This window comes from Aethalodelphis obliquidens, unplaced genomic scaffold, assembly GCF_003676395.1.
Source record: "Aethalodelphis obliquidens isolate GAN/ISIS:26980383/991018 unplaced genomic scaffold, ASM367639v1 scaffold17, whole genome shotgun sequence".
Taxonomy (NCBI): domain Eukaryota; kingdom Metazoa; phylum Chordata; class Mammalia; order Artiodactyla; family Delphinidae; genus Aethalodelphis; species Aethalodelphis obliquidens.
In genome coordinates, this window is record NW_020837961.1 from 31089146 (window position 1) to 31111515 (window position 22370).

The 22370-nt window shown below is 36.3% G+C and overlaps 1 protein-coding gene across 13 annotated transcripts in view; it reads left to right on the top strand.

Annotated features, from left to right (window-relative positions):
* Window positions 1-22370, top strand: part of ARFIP1 (ARF interacting protein 1) — a 135014-nt gene that overhangs the window by 44685 nt on the left and 67959 nt on the right. For 12 of the 13 annotated variants that reach the window (XR_003435038.1, XR_003435039.1, XM_027117209.1 and 9 more), the window contains 2 exons: window positions 4139-4240; window positions 20546-20654. Coding sequence is in view for 10 of the 13 variants with exons in the window: in XM_027117211.1 (XP_026973012.1) it covers window positions 4139-4240; window positions 20546-20654 (211 nt within the window). In the remaining 3 variants the exon portion in view is untranslated. Of the gene's footprint in view, window positions 1-4138; window positions 4241-11140; window positions 11248-20545; window positions 20655-22370 lie in introns of those variants that run through there. The other variant, XM_027117214.1, reaches the window with a different exon arrangement.

The following is a 22370-nucleotide window of genomic DNA, read 5'->3' on the forward strand; positions in this document are numbered from 1 at the left end:
AAAGCTGAGCATGTTCCCACCTCCTCGTCTTTGTATTTACTATTTCTTCTGCCTGGGATTCTGGACTCCCGGATATCTTTATGGCTCACTCCCTCACTTTATTCAGTTCTCACAAAAATATGATACCTCTCCTGAGGTTTTCCCTGACTACCTTATTTAAAGCAGCACATTCATGAACACATGCCCATTAGCATTTATGACTGTATAACATGTGTATTTATTTATTTGTTTTCCCCAACTAGGATATGAGCTCTTTGAGGGTAGGGAGTTTGGTCTGTTTTGTTCACCAGTCTACCCTGAGCATCTGGTTGTGCCTGGCACATGAGAGAGCTCAATAAATTAGTAGAGCCGATGAATGTATGCATGAATCATCACCATTCTACCCAAATGCTTTAGTGGCAGTTTCTAGAATATACTAGACTCTATTCTCCTGTTATTCCTTCTATTTAGAATCTCTCCTTTACTGTGTCCCCATCTGTCATCCTATAAGATTCAGCTTAAATATCACCTCTGATTAAGTCTTCCCTCTGAGTGCTCACCACACTGTACTGTAATTATTTTTTACCAATACTTCTAGTTCCTAGAAGCCTAAGATCTGATTTCTGTTTCTATTTCATCCCATGCATATTGCATAGAAGATAGTAAATACCTGTTGAATCACCAGCTATTTTTAGGAGGAAGAAAGTAAGAGCATATTTTACAATTTGGAAGAGTGATGATTATTTAGATAGCTAGATCTTAATCTTCCTATTGGATTAGAGACCTAGTGTCTGTACAACTCTTAACCACAAGGAGCAGAAACTTAACTCCAGTAGCCTCAGGTAAGCTGGGTATATTGTAAGGAGGCAGTGGCAGTGAGCAAAATAGGGATCTCAAAAGAAGCCAAGATGCTGAGACCCTTCAATGGAAAAAAGAAAGTCTCTCCAACAAATGGCGCTGGGAAAACTGGATATCAACATGCAAGTTGGACCCTGTCTTATACCATACACAAAACCAGCTCCAGAATGTATCTAAGACCTAAATGTAAGACCTATAACTATAAAACTCTTAGAAGAAAAGCTTATGATAGTGGATTTGGCAAAGATTTCCTGAATATGACATCAAAAGCACTGGCAACAAAAGTAAAAATAGACAAATTGGGGGCTTCCCTGGTGGCGCAGTGGTTGGGAGTCCGCCAGCCGATGCAGGGGACCCGGGTTCGTACCCCGGTCCGGGGAGGATCCCACATGCCGCGGAGCCGCTGGGCCCGCGAGCCATGGCCACTGGGCCTGCGCGTCCGGAGCCTGTGCTCCGCGGCGGGAGAGGCCACGGCAATGGGAGGCCCGCGTACCGCAAAAAAAAAAAAAAAAAAAAGAAAGGAAATTTTGACATATGTCCAACATGGATGAATCTTGAGGATATTATGTAAAGTGAGATAAGCCAGCCATAAAAAGTCAAATACTATATGATTCCATTGGTATGAGGTATTCAGAACAGTCAAATTCATAGAAATAGGAAGTAGAATGATGCTTGCCAAGGGCTCTGGGGGAGTGAGGGAGGGGAATGGAGAGTTGTTTAATGGGTGTAGAGTTTCAGTTTTGCAAGATGAAGAAGTTCTGGAGATTGCACAGCAATGAGAATACTATACATAACACTACTGAGCTATACATTTAGAAATGGTTAAGATGGTAAATTTTACGTTACACGTTTTTTACCATAATAAAAAAAAAGATTTTCATAAGGTCATAATTTAGAAACAGAGGAAGATCTAGATACAGATAACACTTTGTCAACAAACTTTGACGAGTTTGATAACACTTGTCAAGTAGAGTTTGTGAATTTTTAAGCTGTGACTTTTCATCAAAATAATTCTACTCTTTGCTCTTCTTGTGCTTTCATTTGTCATCCCAGTACCTTAGTTGACTGATTCGCTCAGCATCCCCAACTCAAACCTTCAGAAAGGGTCTGATTAGCTCAGGAAATTCCTCTTTCCTCTGTTGGGCAGTGGTTTTCTAACCCGGCCTTATCTTGAAACCTGCAGCTTGCGAGGCTTTGTGTCAGGGGTTCTTCTTTGGTTCAATCAGGGGCCACCCCTTAATTGGGGACTGTGAAAGAGACAGTTTGTCTTAGTAGAGATCAGTGAAAGTCTGTAAATATATGCATAAAAGTAGCCAGATATAATTTAAATAAGACATTTCAAATCCTTTTAAAGTAGATACTGCTTTAGAATAATAATAAGGAAGATATAGTGGATGCTATGGTGAGGGGCTCAGTTACCTCCTTTAGGACCAGGGCTGTCCTTCCAGGAGTGATGCCTGCTGAGGGCTCATAGCTGTGTCTCCCCAGGAATTGCCTCTGCCAAAGAGTACTGCCTTGTGCACGATTATATCCCTATCCAGGGGATAGCCTGAATCTAATAACCAGGGGTAGGGATGCGGGGGTACAAAGGCCTGGCCCCCTTCCCTTAATTTGGAACAACTTTAAAGAGCCATCTCAGCTTCAGTGCTCCATATACGATTGGCCAAGGCCTATGATGTAACAACAGCATTGCAGCTCTGTCCAGTCTTACTACCCTCACTCACTGCATTCAGAGACCCTTCCCCCAGAATCCAATCTAAAGCAGAGAAGTTTTTGTTTTCCCCTCTTGAACTTTTGAAATCTTCTCTCTGAAATTTTTTTTTTAATTTTCAAGTCTTACATGAGATGTTCAGTTTATTAATTCCCTCACTAGTTTCGAGCCTGTGGTAAGGTGAACTGTGAAATACGGCATTTTTAAACCAGTATTTTTTTAATAAGATATTTAGGAATGCAAGGAAATAACTGAGTTTTCTGGGAAATGTTTTAAGTGATATTAACAGGATTTTGCCTTATTATAAAAGTTCTCTTTTCATTGGCTTAACCAAGTTCAGTTTGATATTTTAGTCTTTTATTAAAACTGTCTCCATATAATTAAAGTACACTGATTTTGAGATACTTGGTAATTCACTTTTTTTGTTTTGCTATTTTGACATTTCCCCTTGGTTTGTTTTACTGCAGTGATATCCATGAGAAGTAACGCATGTGTGACTACATGCTCAATGGGTGGGACAAGGGAGAGAGTGAGGGTGGAACATAATGATCATTTTAACACCTTCATAACTACAAATCAGACTTTTGATGTAGCTCGTATCCTTTCCATTCAGTAAACATTTATTGAGAACCCTGGGCTAATCTCTAATGATACAGAGATGTCTATGACTGTCTCTGTCCTCAATATGACTGTCTCTGTCCTCAAGGACCTGACTTTGCTGAAAGGGAATGTATTCATTTATTTGCTTAGATTTGTCTTCTGTTGCCCTGGGAATACAAAGATGTAGAGGTAGTCTATGAAATGTTGTGTCAGACATTAGAAACATTACTATGTATAAAATTTGTCATGGTAAAGAAAAGAGGTTTGTATAAGGAGTAGAAGTGTAATATAAATGTGGATCTGTGGGAAGCAGAACATTTCTAGAGCTGCCAGGAAATAGAAATGTGGCATAGGAAGACCGTAGGATTTATGCAATCTATGACTATTCCAAAAGGCTTGGTTTTAGAGGATCCAAAAGGAAGAGGGGCAGATACTTACTGTTCTAGGTATTTACTGAAGAGTCCAGTCAGTCTCCCAAACTGAGGCAGTGGTACTTTCCCCCAGAGCAGTGCCTATCTTATCTTTTTTTTTTTTAATATTCTCTAGAATCTAGTAGAGTGCCTTGCACATAACAAGTTTCACTAAATGTTGGTTAAATTTGTCTATACCAGTGTTTTTCAAAGTGTGGTCTGTAGATCCAAGAATCTTTCAGGCAGCCTGTAAAGTCAAAACTATTTTCAATAATACTAAGACATTATTTGCATTTTTTGATTTTTGTGTCATTTGTACTATTTACAAGGTAAGGATATTGCCCCCTGGTACCTACAATACGATCAAGAAATCTAAGTTGAATGCAGTTTTAAAGGCCAGATGTGTTTTTTATTATATTAGTGTCATGTTTATTTCATAAGGATTAGGTAGGTTGTAATTATTTTTAAAAAGGGCTATAATGATGGCTTTTAAGTGCTATAAACATGAATATAGTCTTTTGAATGTTTGCCTTTTATGATTTGGTGTTATTTATGACTATTTCTTTCCTCCTTTTTTTAGGAGTCTACTATGGCTCAAGAATCTCCAAAAAATTCAGCAGCAGAAATTCCAGTGACTAGTAATGGGGAAGTTGATGACTCTCATGAACATGGCTTTAATAGGGTAAGAACACTTTTCTGTCTCTTAATACAGAGAATCATGATAAGCCCTTAAAGCTGAGACAAAAGTAATAGAGTTTAATATAGGAATATGTTCTTAGATAGGCTGAAATGCCAGGAATCCAATGTTATTATGGAGGGATGACTAGGTGGGTCGTGTTAGTGATTTGTCAAGAATAAGCTCCAGGCCAGTAAAGCATTTAGGCTTTGATGTTACTATCTGCAATTTTATTACATGACCAGAACAAGAGTATATCTGATGATTTTGGCATATAACTTTATAGAAAATGACTTCATTTTACTTGTGATAAGAAAAAATATTAACTATAGATCATCCTTTAAAAAACTGGTACTATCTTATCTCTTTTCTTAGTACATAATTCCTAAGTAGGCTTCTCTTGACTTTGCCGTTACTTTCTAAAATGGCATATTTGACTCAGTGGAAAATGAAACTTGGGGTGTGTTTAATTTTGATCTGCTGCGCATTTGAAATTGACATTTAATGCATTTTAATGGAAGCATCATGGGTTTAGAGATAATGTGGGTTCAAATTTCAGCTGTGCTATTCCTAGCAGTGTAACCTTGGGCAGATATTTACTTAATCTCTTCTAGTTGTTGTTTTCTAATCTCTCTAAATGAGATCTTATTTTCATGGGGATATTAATATTAAATGAGATTAAAATAAGTTATATGCCTAATATAGTCTTAGAAATGATAATGATGGTTATCATTTCTGGAGATACTTGAATTAAACATCCCATTTTATGACATTTGATACATGTGTACAACTTTAAATAACTTTAAAAATATAGTTTCATATTCTTGAAAAGGTATTGGTTGAAAGATACTTGAATTATTTTACAGCTTAAATAGGACTCTTTTTACTTCATATGTTTTAAGAATAAAATTCTTTAGTTTAACAGAAGGTGATATTTTAGATCAGGATTTCTCATTCTCAGCATTATCTGCATTTTGGGCCAGGTAAATTCCTCAGTGGAGGGTTGGCCTGTGCATGTAAGGTGGTTAGCTGGATCCCCGGCCTCCTCCTAGTAGATGCCGTAGCACCCTCCAGTTGTGACAAGCAAAAATGTTTCCAGTTGTTGCCAAATGTCGAGGGTAGGGAAAAACTTGCCTCTGGTTGAAAACTACTGTTTTGGATAGATCATTTTAATGGATTTTTAGAAAATTCCACTGAATTTCACTTATTTTTGGCTCAGCAGTCCTTTGGAAGAAACAAATGTGTTTTCAAGCTTGGGATATGTTTATTTTAATTGCAAGTGTTTTAACTTGGTTTCTAAGCATCCATGGCCCAATATACGGTGACTGACAGAAGAAAGACTTAAATTCTGAGCACTCAAAGGAAATTTTCACTTTCTGGTATTTGAAAACACTAAGACACACTTGGATATTAAGGAGACTCAAGTTACCATCATTAGACAGTCTACCAATTACTTTATAAACTTCTATTAATTCAAATAATTTTTTATACCAGGATTTTAGTTAATGATTGCTTCATCTTATTTTTGGTAACAGTTCCTTTTTGTGAATTTATTCTGCAAACATTTATTGAGTGTCTGTTGTATACCAGGCATTGGGGATATCATCACAACAAAAATGACAGAAATACCTACCACCAGGGAGTTGATACTCTAATAGACAGTGTAATGAAACCTTTGAGAAAAATGCAGCACATACAAAATGCTGCATTATTTTGGAGATTCACCTGCCATCTTCCATCTCAAGCCTTAAGCCTGTTCTTTTTTTTTTTTTTTTTTGAGCTATAGCTTATACATAGTAAAAAGCACAAATGTTAAGTGTAAAGCTTAACAGAACCACTACCCACATCAAGAAGTAGAACATTTCGAGGTCCTGCCTTACCTAGCTCCCTCTTGCCCTCTTCTAAGCAATATACCTCCCTCCCTTCCAGGATAATTACTGCTATAATTCTGTTGTCATTGATTGCTTTTGACTCTTCCTGAACTGCATATAAATGGAATCATACAGTGTGTACTCTTTTCTGACTGGCTTTCACTCAACATTATGTCTATAATATTGTTGTTGTTGCTTTGGCAGTATTTAATTCTTTTTCATTGTAATATAGTTTTCCATTGTGTCAATACACCACGATTTGTATATCCATTCTTCAGTTGATGGATACCTAGGTTGTTTCCAGCCTGTGCCTACTATGAATAAAGCTGCTGTGACCATTCTTATACAGGTCTTTTGGTGTACATAATCACCTATTTCTGTTGAGTATATACCCTGAGTGAAATTGCCAAGTCATGGTGATGTTTGGGTTTGGTAGATATTGTCACCTAGTTTGCCGAGTGGTCAAACCAGCTGATGATCCTGACAGCAGTGAATAAGTATTGTAGTTATTCCACATCATTACCAATTTTTGGTATTGTCATACTTTTAAATTTTAGCCATTCTGATGGAATCATAATGGTTATCTTATTGTGGTTTTAACATGCATCTCCCTGATGACTAATGATGTTGAGCATATTTTCAGATTATTATTGACTATTTGAATGTTATCTTTTATGAAGTATCTTTTCAAGTCCTTTGCCCATTTTTCTATTAAGTATATGCCTTTTTCTAATTCATTTGTAGGAGTTCTTTATATGTTCTGGGTATAAGTCATTTGTATGGATGTGTGTATTGCAGATGTTTACCTCCAGTCTGTAACTTGCTTTTGTACTCTATTAATGGTATCTTTAGATGAGCAATAGTTAATTTTAATGAAGTCCAATTTATTAGTGTTTCTTTCCCTTTAATGATTTTTGTGACCCTTCTAAGAAATCTTTGCCTATCCCAGTATCATGAAGATACTCTAGCTTCTTCTAAAAGTTTTACTGTTGTACTTCTTACACATAGGTCTGTGATTCATCTTGAATTTTGTGTATGGCATGATGTAGGGGTCAAGTTTCATTTTCTTTTCTCATATGCATGTGATTTTCATCATTTGTTGAAAAGACTATCCTTTCCCACATAGGGGCCGTTGCTGTTAATCAGGTGATCGTAGATGTGTGGCTCTGCTACTGGGCTGTTTTATTTCTTGGTCTTTTTGTCTATCCTTGCAATAATACCACACTATCTTACCTACTTACTTATTAGAGTAATTAAGTCTGGAGCAAATACTAGCTTCAGCCATGATACCTGGTAGTTAATTCCGCCAGCTTCATTCTTCTGCAGGGTTGCTTTGTACCTTAAACCTATTCATGAGTCTTTAGTTAAGAACCTTTATTGCCTTTGAGTAGTACTGAAAAGTTTTTTTTAATCCTTTCAAATTTTAACTTTAGAATAGAGTCTTATTAGAGTGAAGTGAATTAAATCATTATATATCTGTATAAGTTCTTTGCTTATGCAGTCAAAGCCAGTTAACTTGCTGCTTTGTAAGTTTACTTCTTATTTAATGTTTAATTCTCTTTTTGGAGATTCTCCTATAATGTTATTTCATTTTCTATTGGGGGGTAAAGAAGGAAAAAAGGAAATGTTGTTCTGGAGCTCTCCTCTTATTGGATGTGAACTTCACCAGTAGGCAAGACTCCTTAGAAGCAATAATCCACTTCAAACAGTACACCCCACTTTACCTCCCTAAAGAAATTCAACATCATAAAACTTGTTTCTCTTTGTAGCTGCTCTTATGAACAATATATATCATGAGAGTTTCTTACATATTTAATATTCTTTAAAATAAAACTTGGCTATGTGATCCCTTTTACTATGAGTGAAAACGGTATTTCAAAAGCATCTTTTGACTGTTTTAAATAAATTACACTCAAGATCTGTTAGGCATATACTTACCTACATTTTGGCATACTCCTTTATTTTCCTGAGCAATAAAATGGAAATTGTATTTAATGTCATATTCATATTGCTCTTTTAATATAGATAAAAGTTCATAAGGAAATTGTGAATAATGTACTGCTCTGCTTAGCATTATATAGACTAATAAAGAGATTTCATGAGAAACTAGCTCATAACTAAGGGTATTTTACTAATATACATCTTTTATACATATTTGATGTTTAAAATCATACAATACACAACATTGTAAATCAACTATACTTCAATAAAAAATATTGAAAAAATGAAATAAAATCATATAATGGCTTTTATTTAATGCATACTGCATAATGCATTTTAAAAAGTATAAAGTCTTGTATGAAATTAAGATGATGGCTTATTAAGTTGTCATAACTTGGCTGGCCAGTTGGCGTCACTGTGGCCCAGGCAGTGAAATTGTAAATGATTCTGTTCTCCTTTGTGTGTCTCACTGCCGATGTTTCATTTTTCATTTGATTTCCCTTCTTAGTCTCCTACTACAAGAGGCTCTGGTGGACTTTAACTCAACAGTCACATTGAAATAGAGAATGTAATGGGAGAATTTGTCCTAGAAATTCCCTGGCAGCAGCTTAACATGTGTTAATGTTTCAAGGTTTGTTACTTTTTTTATTAAGATGAGAGGCAACAGCTATACGTAGAGAGGATAGGATAATAATCTTAGTATTATCTCAGTTCTTTACAGCAAAAATATTTTTGCTTCTAAATAAAAAGTAATTGTTATTTTTTATAGAGTAGTAAAGTTTAATCTCTAAAGAATACAAATTACTCTTTTACTTATAAACTGCATATTATTTATAATTTATTCTGTTATAGTGCTGGCCAAAATATTAGGTTAGAAATGTGCAATTTGTACCATGAGTTAAAGAAGGGAATATTAGCTCCTTGTGAATTAAGTTGAAACTTCTTGTGAATTAAGTTATATTTGGCAGATTTAGAGAAATTACCTTAGTAAATATAGCTAAAATAAAACTTTTCCTGTGGTAGGCCCAAAACTAAAATTCATAATTTAGGTTTTTCCACCTATAGACCTTTTCTGTAGAAAAACCTATATATACAAAAGCTACCAAATCTTGTGTTCAATTTGAAGGAGTTTAGGATCCCTTGAACCTTGCAGGTGGATCCTTAGGTTCCCTGTGTTTTAAATACTCCTGATCTATAAGTTTTGAGTTAAATCACAGGATTTTAATCCAGTAGGAATACCTTGAAGATCCCTGTGTCTCACTACTTTATTTTACAACTGAGGAAAAGGGGCCCTGAGGTTGTGATGGAATTACCCATATTAACTCGCTGTACCAAAAGCTTATGTGATTGACTGTAAGTACAGTGTGGGCAAGAATGCTCATTCATTACCTTATCTCCAGGGCCTGGCAGCATTGCTGGCACATAATAGATAATCAGGCTTTCATTAAATGTTTAGTGAATGAATGAACAAATGTTAGAACCAGGACTAGAAACACGGTTTCTAGACTTCTATGGAACAACAGGAAGAGATATTATACTCTTAGACTTGACACATCTTTTGTCCGTAATTTTCCACATGCATCATGGTCATCATTGTTGTAGCTGTTGGAAGTTTTATTGTTTTGGACGTTTTTATTGTTATTTTTCTTTTACTCTTTAATTCTTTTGTTACACTAAGTAGTTTCTCCATTCCCCTGTACTTATTAGTCTGGATAACATACTTTAGCAGTCTAAAGAAGACTTGGGAAAGAATATAAGAGTAGAAATTATAAGAACCCTTTTTAGAACACATTTCCTCTCCTCACCTTAATGTTGTAACTGTCCATTTATTTATCTGCTTTTCCCAAGAGCTTGGAATCACTCTGTTTATGGCAGAGACGGTATGTGTGCACTGCACAGCTTATGGTTCACAGTAGTTCAGTGAAAGAATGAGTTTCAGTATGACTTAAATTTAACATAATTTCTACTTCAGCCATCCTATCCTAGAGTTTGAGTAGCATCTGATGACAGTTTTTCCCCATACTATATGGTGATACAATATAATGCTTCTGCATTGTCTGAAAAATTTAGTACTTCTGTCATTGGCAGCATTGATTTGATGAGGGCTTTTTCCTAAGGCCAGTTTTTTACCAGATGTATATCTTAGATCCCTTTAAAGGTATGGCAAATGTTTTTCAGGGGTTGTTTAATCCATGCAAATCTAAATTCATTTTAATATTTACTTTTTTTAAGTACAGAATATATTCTTAGTACTATTACCACAAATTAAGTTTTAAAATATATGTTTATTATATATACATCTATTAAATTAACTCTGGATTCATATTCCTGTTGAAAATTGTGAATAAGTATAATTTTTAATGAAAAGCTGAAGCCATATGTATCTTAATTATAATTTTTAGATTTGTACCTTTATAAACAAATGCTATCATGGATAAGTGTTTTACTATTTAGGAGAAATTGTTTTGAATGTAGTTATATACAAACATTTCCATAGTGATAGTCTTTGAATGAATTCAGCATTTCCTTGATGCAAATTGGTACATCTTAACTTCAGTACTACTTAGAATCTAGACTTTAGTCTAAGATGCAGGGGTTGGGGTGGAACCAAGAGAATAGACAGTAAACTGCCAGAAGATAGTGATGCTCTAAGTTCTTGTTAAATGTTTGTTGAGTGAATGAGAGGGAACTGGAGAGAGAGAGAGAGAGAGAGAAATGAGATTGAGATTTTGTGTGTGTGTGTGTGTGTGTGTGTGTGTGTTGATAAAATGAAGAAAGCAGGTAAGTCAGGAGATTTGCTGTCTTGATCAACTGGAGTAACAGATATGGGAGGAGATTGTGATCATAAAATAAGTTATTAGATTTAAGATTCCAGGAGTGTTGCTTCCTGAGCAGTGACAAGATCCAAAGAGTGGCCATGGGAGTTCCAGTTGCTTAAGTAGAATTGGGCGTGAAAGGTGAAAGGCATTAGAGATGAAGAAGTTAATGAAATCTGAGACTAAAGTGTAGGTTGGGATATACTGTATTAGTTGAATGTATCTTTTATCTGCCGTCACACTCTTGGCCTCTTGTCCAGCTACAGATCACCAAATCTGAATGAAACTACCAACCTTAGGCTTCCTACAAGCATACTGAGGGGGAAGAAATCATACATCTTTACAGATGGTTATTACTACAACCCATCATTCTGCATCAACATAGGTAGGCAGGCTCATGCAATAGATTTTATTTCATTTTAAGTATTTCACAGTTTGTATTAAAAAAAAATGAAGCAACAGACTACATACCATGCCATTAGTAGAGTATGTTTTTGATGAGCTGTAAAACTCAGCTTAGACACCTTACATATCACTTTGGAAGTAATTGCAAACTGAACATAGAGTCATTCCCTGAAAGCGTGCCCAAAACGTTGGGAACACCCAGGATAATGGTAAAAATTGGGGATAGAGCAGAAGACCTGGATATGCCAAAGCCCTCATTATTGAGGGGACTGACCGGAAAGAAGGTGGGTGATGGAGGGTCGGTAGGTGGGGCGGCCCGCAAGGGCAGTGAGGTGGGAGTCAGCACTGCACACTACAGCAGAGTTCCTCAGAGTGTAGACAGAGGGTTACCTACATCAGAGTCACCTCACTTACTTGTTTGAAATTCTGACTCCTGGGTTCCACACTTCAACTTAACCAGAATTACAACAGGCAGCTAAGAAGAACCTGCATTTTTAGTAGTTTTCTCAGGTGATTCTTACCCAAACCAAAGTTTGAGAACTGGTAGTTAGGAAGTGGAGAGCTGAGAAAATGCTGACCCTCCCTCTACCTGCTTGATAAACAATGTTGGAGAATAGGCCACTTTGACTGAAGATAATTGTAGAGTGTCAGAGAGGCCACCGTGAGGAGGTTAAGGATGTTGCAGTATGTTTACAGCAGAATTAGGAATGTGGAGGTCTGTTGAATAACAGCTTTGCTTCTGGCAGATACTCCTTATAAGCAGCTAACTGTTAAAACAACAAAAGGGGGTTTTAAATTACCAAAGTTTATAGAATATTTAACATAAAATTTTCAATTTGTTTCTTTTAAAATTATATTATGTATATGCTGTGGAAGGTTTTATCCATTTTGAAGAATGAGATAAGGTGTTTAAATTGAGAAAATTAAATGAAGTATTAGTATTATATCTGCTAAATACTAGGAGTACCAAAGAGGAACAAAATAGATGGTCTTAGGGAGCTTACCGTCTTCAGGAGAGAGAATGTAGACAAATAATGTCAGTGCTGTGTGAGAAGTGATATGCTAAGCCCAGTATAGCATGGGCTGATAATGGGTACGAACAAGTATGGGAAGATTACCTGAGGAAGTGCTATCCAAGCTGAATCTAAAGGATGAGCCAACCCGATGAAGAAGAGTAAAGAATGGTCCCATCAGAGGCAACTAGAAAGACCTGAAAAGGTTGCGAGACCGTAGAATTGAAAATTCGTTATTGTTGGAGTGGGGAACATGGGGGCAGATGTGTGAGAAATGAGGTTGGAGAGTAAGTAGGGATGAGGTCCTGTAAAACCTCAAAACCGTGTGGAGGAGTTTGGACTTTACCTAAAAAGCAATGGAGGACGACTAAAATGAGTAAAAACTGAAGTGCCTCATCACATTCGCATTTTAGAAAGTTGTCTCTGCCTACTGTACAAAGAATGAATTTCAGGGCTGACAAGACTAAAGACAAGGGAGACAGATTCTTCAGGTCACCATGGGAAGAAGGGAAGTGAGACTTCGGACTTTGCTCTTGGAGGGAAACTAGAGCCAGGAAAGAACACCAAGCCATTTTAAAAGATGCAGATAGGAGGAAAACTGGGGAAATATAGTGTAAGGAAACTAGGGAGAAGAGAGTTCGTGTAGTTTGTGGAATACTTGGAGAATCCTTACAGATTGTTGGTGGTTGCAATGCATGCTTTGCAAATTCCTCCTTTTTAAAAGATTTCTCCTCCTCTCTCTGAGTAAAAGGGGAGAATTCATTAATAAATCTCTAGTTCTTTTTTTTAACATCTTTATTGGAGTATAATTGCTTTACAGTGGTGTGTTAGTTTCTGCTTTATAACAAAGTGAATCAGCTATACATATATCCCCATATCTCCTCCCTCTTGTGTCTCCCTCCCACCCTCCCTATCCCACCCCTCTAGGTGGTCACAAAGCACCAAGCTTAAAATCTCTAGTTCTACTTATATACTGTAGTGTTCTGCATCTTACTGAGCATGTGTATTTTTTTAAATTAATTAATTTATTTTATTTTTGGCTGCGTTGGGTCCTCATTGCTGCGCACGGGCTTTCTTTTAGTTGCAGTGAGTGGGGGCTATTCTTCATTGCGGTGGGCGGGCTTCTCATTGCGGTGGTTCTCTTGTTGTGGAGCATGGGCTCTAGGCACACGGGCTTCAGTAGTTGTGACACGCGGGCTCTAGAGCGCAGGCTCAGTAGTTGTGGCGCACGGGCTTAGTTGCTCCGCGGCATGTGGGATCTTCCCGGACCAGGGCTCAAACCCGTGTCCCCTGCATTGACAGACGGGATTCTTAACCACTGCGCCACCAGGGAATCCCCAAAGCATGTGTATTTTAAAGCAAATTTGCTGAACATTTGGTGTTCTTTAATTGTTAATTTTGCTCTAACTTCAGTTCAAAAGTAGATTACTATGCTAAATTATAAAGTTACATTTTTAACCTCATTCTTATTCTTACCTCTGTTAAAATATGCAAATGGAAGCAAGTTATTTTGGTTGAAAATGAACATCCCTTCACAGCTTTATGGAAGCTGTAACTACAAGTATTATCTTGTATCCTCTGAAAAGAACTTAAATTATACATGAAACTTTTTTGCCAAAAGCATTATATTTTATTTTAATTGTTTGAAGATTTATTTTTAGAAACTGTTAAATACTCCAGTATTATCCTAGTAGCTTGAATAGAAAATTAACTTCAGGTTTATTCCATTTTATTGTGCAATTGTTAAGCATGACTTTGCAAAGTCTTAAACATTGAGTTGAATGTGAGCGACATAAAAATGCAAATTAGGGATTTTACATTGTTGGTTATAAATGGGCTCATTGTCTCTCAGATATATTCTGGAAACTATAGGAGTAAATGCAGTAACATATATTTTAAAAGTTACTAAGCTAGGCACAACATTACAACTGAGACACTAAAAGTTTAAGGGTTATGTAAAGATACATTTTAAAGTTTTTGTGAACTATGAGGCTAAATTATATTACTTAGAGAATGTGTATTTTACAGAAAGCAGTCAACAAGCTCATAAAATACTGAGTGTTTTCTTACAAGTCATGCATTCCACTCTCATAGCGCATATCATTTTGTGTTGCAGCAACTTAACTGCCAGACCGCTATCAAAATGATAATTCTGTTCACAACCTGAATGGATCTATTTGTACCACTTTTGGTTAGGCTCCTTCTGCTAGTAAGAGTTTAAGCAAAGGAAGGCCTTAGTGTTTTTCAAATTTTACAGCTGTTTTACATAAAGGACACGAGGTTTTTTTCTAGAAGAACTTTTGTTTGTTGAGTAAAGGACCCTTGGGAGACCATTGGGAGAGGTTTGAGTGAAATGTAATATCCTCAGACAGCTAGAAGTTGTTTCTTCCAGAGGCCATGCATGACAAGATGGAAGCATCCCTTAACTTCTTAAAAACTTAGGGAATGAGAGGTATCCATCAAATTCCCTATTTAACCTGTTACTCGCTCCCCTCTTCCCAACTACTACTACTATATCTCTTTTCTGGGAATTCACACAATATTTTGTGACAGGACAGATGATTCAAATGAATAATGTTCTTTCAGTTAAGTTCTAAGAATACAGCAAACACAACTCTCCTGGACCTCTGTGCCATTTGTATGTTGTTTATGGTTTTTCACCCTCATATTTTGAGAGCTGTCTTTGATACTTTTTTCCTTAAGGAGAGCTAAAAAGCTGTCAAGACTTGGAGCAAAGCAATATCCAGGGAAACCACTCTATAAATAATTGACCTTAATAACCAAACTCACAGAGTTTGAGAAATATCTTGGTGCTTTGACATTATTTATTTTGTAAGTGATGTATTTGTCTTTTAGAGAGAAAAAATTATCTGGTTTTTTGTAAATATGAATAAAAGTGTCAGTAATATTTAAAACTGGAAACCATCGATTTAGTACATTAGTATATTAAAAAATAAACTGGGAAGGTAAAGATCATTTATTTAGCAAAATGAACAGACTCAGAGATTTGGTTTAAAAATAAGAAGTAAATAAAACTGAGTGTAAAGAGTGTTTTCTTTTTAATTCTAAGTGCTCTCCAAAACAATACACAGATGAAAAGGATATTGTCCTGTGACAAGAGGTTTTACGTGACATTAGGAAATAAGTGAAATGGAATGAAAGTTGTTAATCTGTTTTGTACCAGTAGGAAATTACAAGTTGAGAATATATTTGCATTAGTGTGTTTAAACTAGTGAGCAGATTCTGCAATGATTTTTAAAAGATATTTTTTAAATAATTTTTTTAAGAAAACATACTAGCTAAAATAAATTGAGTCTCTAACAAATTGCTTGTGTCTGTTTACATTTACTATACATTACAGTTAATAGTGTGTCTTGAAGCTTAGTCCTATTTCTGTGTTCCTGTTTTCTCATCTGTAAAATAGTAGTGATAGTACTACTAAATGAGATATTAGGCAGTTCTTGCTTTGTATAGTTCCAAAATGCGTTAATTTTGGTTACCGTGGTTTAATTAAATAATATCTGTCCCGAACAACACAGCTCAGATTTCTGTCACCACAGTGTATTAACAGTAGTTGTATAAAGTATAAACTTCACTGCTAGCACTTAAGTTCAAAAATCACCATGTGAATGACGATGCATACATATCATGATTATTGAGTAATCACATCACTTTCAAAGTCTCTTGGTGATTGGTCACTGTATCTGTTATTCATTTCATACACAGACAGCAAATCATGTGGTTCTGTTATCACCTTGTCTCCTGGTCATAAACCCATGTGGCATTTTACAGAAGTGGATAATCAAAAGGGAGTGGGTAAACAAAGATAGAAGTGCAGCAAAGAAATGAAAAGTGATAACATAAATTCAGACCAAACCTAAACGGGGGTGGGGGGGCTTCCCTGGTGGTGCAGTGGTTAAGAATCCACCTGCCAATGCAGGGGACACGGGTTCGAACCCTGGTCTGGGAAGATCCCACATGCCGTGGAACAGCTAAGCCCGTGCACCCACAACTACTGAGCCTGTGCTCTAGAGCCCACGAGCCACAACTACTGAGCCTGTGCTCTAGAGCCAGCGAGCCACAACTACTGAAGCCCGTGCGCCTAGAGCCCATTATCTACAACAAGAGAAACCACCACAGTGAAAAGCCCGCGCACCTCAATGAAAAGTAGCCCCTGCTGACTGCAACTAGAGAAAGCCCGCATGCAGCAACGAAGACCAAACTCAGCGCCCCCCCCCCAAAAAAAAACCTAAATGGGGGACTTCCTTGGGGGCACAGTGGTTAAGAATCCGCTTGCCAAAGCAGGGGACACGGGTTTGAGCCTTGGTCCAGGAAGATCCCACATGCCGAGGAGCAACTAAACCCATGTGCTACAACTACTGAGCCTGTGCTCTAGAGCCCAGAAGCCACAACTACTGAGCCCATGTGCCGCAACTACCGAAGCCCATGCGCCTAGAGCCCGTGCTCTGTAACAAGAGAAGTGACCGCAGTGAGAAGCTCACGCTCGGCAACGAAGAGTAGCCCCTGCTCGCTGCAACTAGAGAAAGCCCGCACACAGCAGCGAAGACCCAACGAAGCCAAAAATAAATACATTTATTTAAAAAAAAAATACCCCAACAAAACCACTGGTGGTCCAGTGGTTAAGACTTCGAAATTCCACTGCAGGGGGCGTGGGTTTAATCCCTGGTAGGGGAACTAAGATCCATGTGCCCCACAGTGTGGCGAAAAGAAAAATAAACCTAAATGGAGTTGTGGAAGAAATAACTGACCCACAGGCATGTTGACACTGCCACTGTTTGAGAGACTCTAGATCTGAGCCAGAAGAACATAGTGAAGGCTAACTTAACAATATAAGCAAGGAAAGAGTTTTTTAAAGTTTTGACAAGAATTTTTGAAGGTAATGGAATAATCAGTTTTTCCCACTAACCACTTTGCATGGTTTCTACTTGCTTGGTCATTTTTATGATCTTGATCTTGCCCTGTCATGCAGAGTGAAGACTGCCTGTACATAAAGTGCTTAGAACAATCCCTGGCACATAGTAAGTGCTCAAGAAATGTTTGCTATTGTAATTATTATTGGTAGCACTAATTAGTTGTAAAGATGATTGTAGTAGGGGAGAGGGATGGCCAGCTTAACTGAGTGCCTAAAAATATGTACTGGGTATCTCGCCCATATTATCTCGTCTAATTGTAGTAGTACTGTGGGGTAATTTTGATCCTCTTTTTACAGCTGAGCTAACAGGAACTAAAACGTTTTTAAGTACTTACCCAGGATCACATAGCCACTAAATATTGATAGGAAAGTAATATTCAAATGAGGCCATCTGAATTATCTTTCCAGGTCTTTCATGTTTCTAGTAATAGTTGATACTTGATGAGACTATCACAAACTTTAAAAAGTGATTTTAGAGTCTTTGCTGTTGATAAACATTTTTAAGGTTTGCCATACAAAATTCAAAAGGTGATTTCACGGGGAGCTCTAATTAGGGTGAAGAAAGCAAGAATCAATCTTTCAGCTTACTTGTATTTACTATTATGTTATTGTGCTTTTATTTTATGTTTATTAGTTTTTGTTTGTCCTCATAATGATTAGCAGTGAGATCCTTAAATTTTTTAAAAAAATTATGTCATAGCTTTGCTTATAACAAATCATTGGAGTGGGTATTTTTTCTTTTTACAGGCCAATTCAAAGAAATGTCCCTGGTAAAACTAATGTTAATTAGTTTTCTCTTTTGGAGTAGACATATCATCTCCATTGGATTAAACAGAAAGTTTGCCTTTGATCTTTTTGGTCTTGCTAATGAAAAACTCTAGATGTTAAGTGTACATTGGTTTTACCACTTTTTTAATGTGTTTATCAAATATTGGATATAAAAGAGTGTTGATACAATATGTATAAGATATAAAGAATAACTATACACATAAAAGGCATACAGATTGGAAAGGAAGTGGTAAAACTATCTCTGTTTGCAGACAACATAACCTTGTATATAGAAAATCCTGAGGAATCCACACACACAAAAAACCTTTTAAAAATAATAAGTTCAGCATAGTTGAAGGATAGAAGAGCAATATGCAAAGCTCAATTTTATTTCTAAACTCTAGGAATAAATAATCCAAAAATAAATTTAAGAAAACAGTTGCATTTATAGTAGCATCAAAAATAAGAAAATACTCAGGAATGTGTGCAAAACTTGTACCCTAAAAACTATAGGACATTGAGGAAAGAAGTTAAAAAAGATCTAAATAAATGGAAGGACATCTCACGTTCATGGATCAGAAGACTTAATTTGTTAAGATGGGAGTCTCCCTAAATTGATCAGATTCAACACAGTCTCTATCAAGATCCCAGCTGGCTTTTTTTTGTAGAAATTGACAAACTGATCATATGTAAATGGCTCACTCGCTCATTTTGTTCAGAATTCTGCCCACATCTTACCTCTTCAGAGAGACCTTCCCTGAATATCCCATCTAAAGTAGCACCCTTTGCCTGTCACTCTGTATCCCTCTTATCCTGCCTTAAAAAAATAACAAACACACTTACAATTTATTACTGTTTACCCTTGAACAATGGGTTGGGTGCCCACCCTCCCCACAGGCAAATTTTTGTGTAACTTTTCCTTTGGCCCTCCTTATCCACGATTCAGCATCTGAGGAGTCAACCACCTCGGATCTTGTAGTACTGTAGTACAAGCATATTTATTGAAAAAAATCGGCATATAAGGGGATGCAGTTCAAACCTGTGTTTTTCAAGGATCAACTGTACTTACTACAGCACTTCTTATTACCTGAGATACATTTATTTAGTGTCCATCTCCTCCTTCCCCTATACCTCACATGAGTCTGATGGGCAGAGACCATCTGTTTCCTACAGTGCTTATCTGTAGTGTCTAGAGGACTGGCTGTCATAACTTGGTGCTCATTAAATGTTGATTCAGTAAATCCTTTATGTTCCAGAGCTCAAGCAGTACTTTCTCTTTTCCTATTTGATTTTCATGGACTTAGTCCCTATTGTGAATTCCTCTGATACTTATTGTCTTTACTTTGGCACCAAGTTCAACTTTTATATTAATGTTTGTGTATGTTGTCTCTCCGGTGAGGCAAGTACTGTACCTTATGTTATCTTTTTCTTTGCCCAGCAAGTCTAACATAGTAAGAATAAGCAGATACTCATTAAATTAAATTTTAAAATAAGCCTATTGCTGTATCAGCTTCTTAATCTATATGGTGTTGTCATAAGTCCTTTAGTTTATTCAACAAATTCATTTATTTATTCATCCAACAAATATTTATTGAATATAATAAATAAATTATATTTATTTATCACTAGCTACTTAATGATAACTGCTGTGAGAAAAATAAAACAGGGTAAGCAGAATAGGGAGTTCAGTGTGAAGGCTGCAGGAGTTTCAAATGATAACTGTACATTATATGTGGTGGAATAGAGTATTAAGAAAGGACTTCAAAGACGTTTATCTTTTAGTGCATCGCTAACTTGTCATTGTTGTGAAAAACCAGTAGGATCCATTCATAGACTCTGATTATGAAAATTGGGTAATTCCTCATATCCAAGTCAGAGGACAGAAAGGACTTCTAATTGGAAATCTGTGTTTCGTGGTTTTTTCTCTTTTCTTTTACTATAAGACTGAATGTCAAATATTATATTTATTACCATTAAAAGCTAAATTGCAGTTAGGTTGGCTAATATAATATAATTTATATTATAGGTTGGTTTAATATAAATCTAAATAACAAGAAATTTTCTTTACCTCAACCTTTATCTCACCCTGACTGAAGTGAGAGAAGCCCTGTTTACTTAGCTAACCTGGAAATCAAAGGGAAGTTTAATTTTGCAAATGAATGATTTGTTTATACTGAACATTAGCCAGGCTCATCATGATTATATTAGACATCAGTATTTTTTTAATGTTAGACTTGACTTTTTAATCTTAATTTCTACTCTTTAAAATGATTTTCCTGACGTATCAGTGGATTAGAAATTGAATTTTAATATCTGCCTGATGCTTAGTTCTAAAATGATGAAAGTATTTTGTATTTGATATACACTGTACCTCTTAATAGCAAATCTTTCTGGGTTTGCTGCTGATTATACATCATTACAGAACCCTGTGACAGCATAAGGGAATACTACATAGTAGAGAGAAAAAGCAGTTTAAGGTGGATTAAAAGGACATAGTTATGCTGAAATGTTATGTGATATGAGATTTTTTACAAGATTTTCTCTTTTATTTAAATGTTGCTAAGGATTTGAAGCGTTCATTACCAGCTGGACTTGGTCTCTCAGAAACCCAAATCACATCTCATGGCTTTGAAAGTACCAAAGAGGGGGTTATTGAAGCAGGAGCATTTCAAGGTAAGGAACCCATTATTTTTAAAGATGGCTGGGGTGGAGCCTTTATTAATAAAGCATGAGGGTTGAGCCCTTTAATTCCGTGATAAATCACTGATTATAAACATAATCCTTTTTCTCTTCAATTTAAATAATTTAAGAATTGTTTAGTAGTCATCTCTATATAAATAGATCAATGTGCATAACTGCACTGATTATTACTTAAGAATTGGTTTTAAAATACTGAAATAAAAACTCAAAAATTATGTCAAGAATGCATATTTAAATTATTTTAGGGGTAACCACAAAATTTATAGGTCAATATTGATTTGTATAAATACATATTTCCTGTTTCATAGCAATTAGGAAAATGAAACTTTTATTTTTCTTACTATACATGCTGTGTAGGAGGTCTCCAAGACCACCCTCAGATTCAGTAATTTCCTAAGAGGACTAACAGGACTCAGTCTGTAGTCATACTCTAGGCTATGATTATTACAGCAGAAGTATACCGAGCACAGTTAGCAAAGGCATAGGATGCCTGAGGCGAAGTCTAGGGAAACTGGGCATAAGCTTGCAAGGATCTTTTCCCGGTTTGGTCACACAGGACATGCTTAATTCCCCCAGCAGAGCTGTGACAACAAATGTGAAATGTTGCTAACGAGGGAAGGTAATTAGAGCCTCAATGCCCAGAGTTTTTACTGGAGATTGCTTGCTCACATAGGCGCCCTCTCTGAGCACGTGCCCAGATTCCAGACTCCCAGAAGAAAAGCATAAACCACATTGTTTGTATAAACAGTTTAGGCATAGTGAGCAAGTTTTACCATTTTGGGAATGGAGGGAATCACCCCAGAATTAAAGTTCTCAGATGCCAGCCAAGGGCCAATCTTCTATAAGCTGGTCTTTTTAAGGATAAGTAGTTAGACCTACTATGTTAGCTATTTTCTGCACACATCCCATGTATATATGTCTATTTTTAATATAAAGTAAAATGCTTCCTTTTTTAATGCTCTTGCCTATAATAACATTTTTTAGGTATTCTTTCATTTTCACACAAGTGAAAGAAAGTGAAATCATGTGGAAATTTGGACGTGAAAATGGATCGTTTTCTCGGACAGAGCTGTAGTTAAAGTAGTAATAGTTGATGTTCAATGAAGAATTTTAATTTTAATACTGCATTATAATTTCACAAAATAAAAAAGATATCTCCATGCCTTTGTAATCCTTAGCCCTCTTGCAGATAACAGTATTCTATATTCTTATTATACTAATGGCCAATACTTCAGTCAGAAACAACTTATATTTTGGGACTTCCCTGGTGGTCCAGTGGTTAAGACTCTGCAATCCCAATGCAGGGGGGCCTGGGTTTGATCCCTGGTCGGGGAACTAGATCCCACATGCTGCAACTAAAGATCCCACACACAGCAAAGAAGAGCCCATGTGCTGCAGCTAAGACCCGATGCAGCCAAATGAATAAATAAATTTTTTTTTTTAAAACCTGTATTTTGAAATATATTCTTTGTTAAATGGATCCTGGAAATAGGCATTTAGGATAACCCAGTATAATATCCTCTGCTCTAGGCTGTAAAATGAGTGGGCTACCTACTGACATTATTTTTTTTTCATTTTTCATTCTTGTGTTCAGAAAAATAAAGATATAGAAAGGGAGCATACATGTCAGTATCTCCATAGTCATTGCATAGCATTGTGGTGTTATTTTCTAGGGGATAACTTTGAATT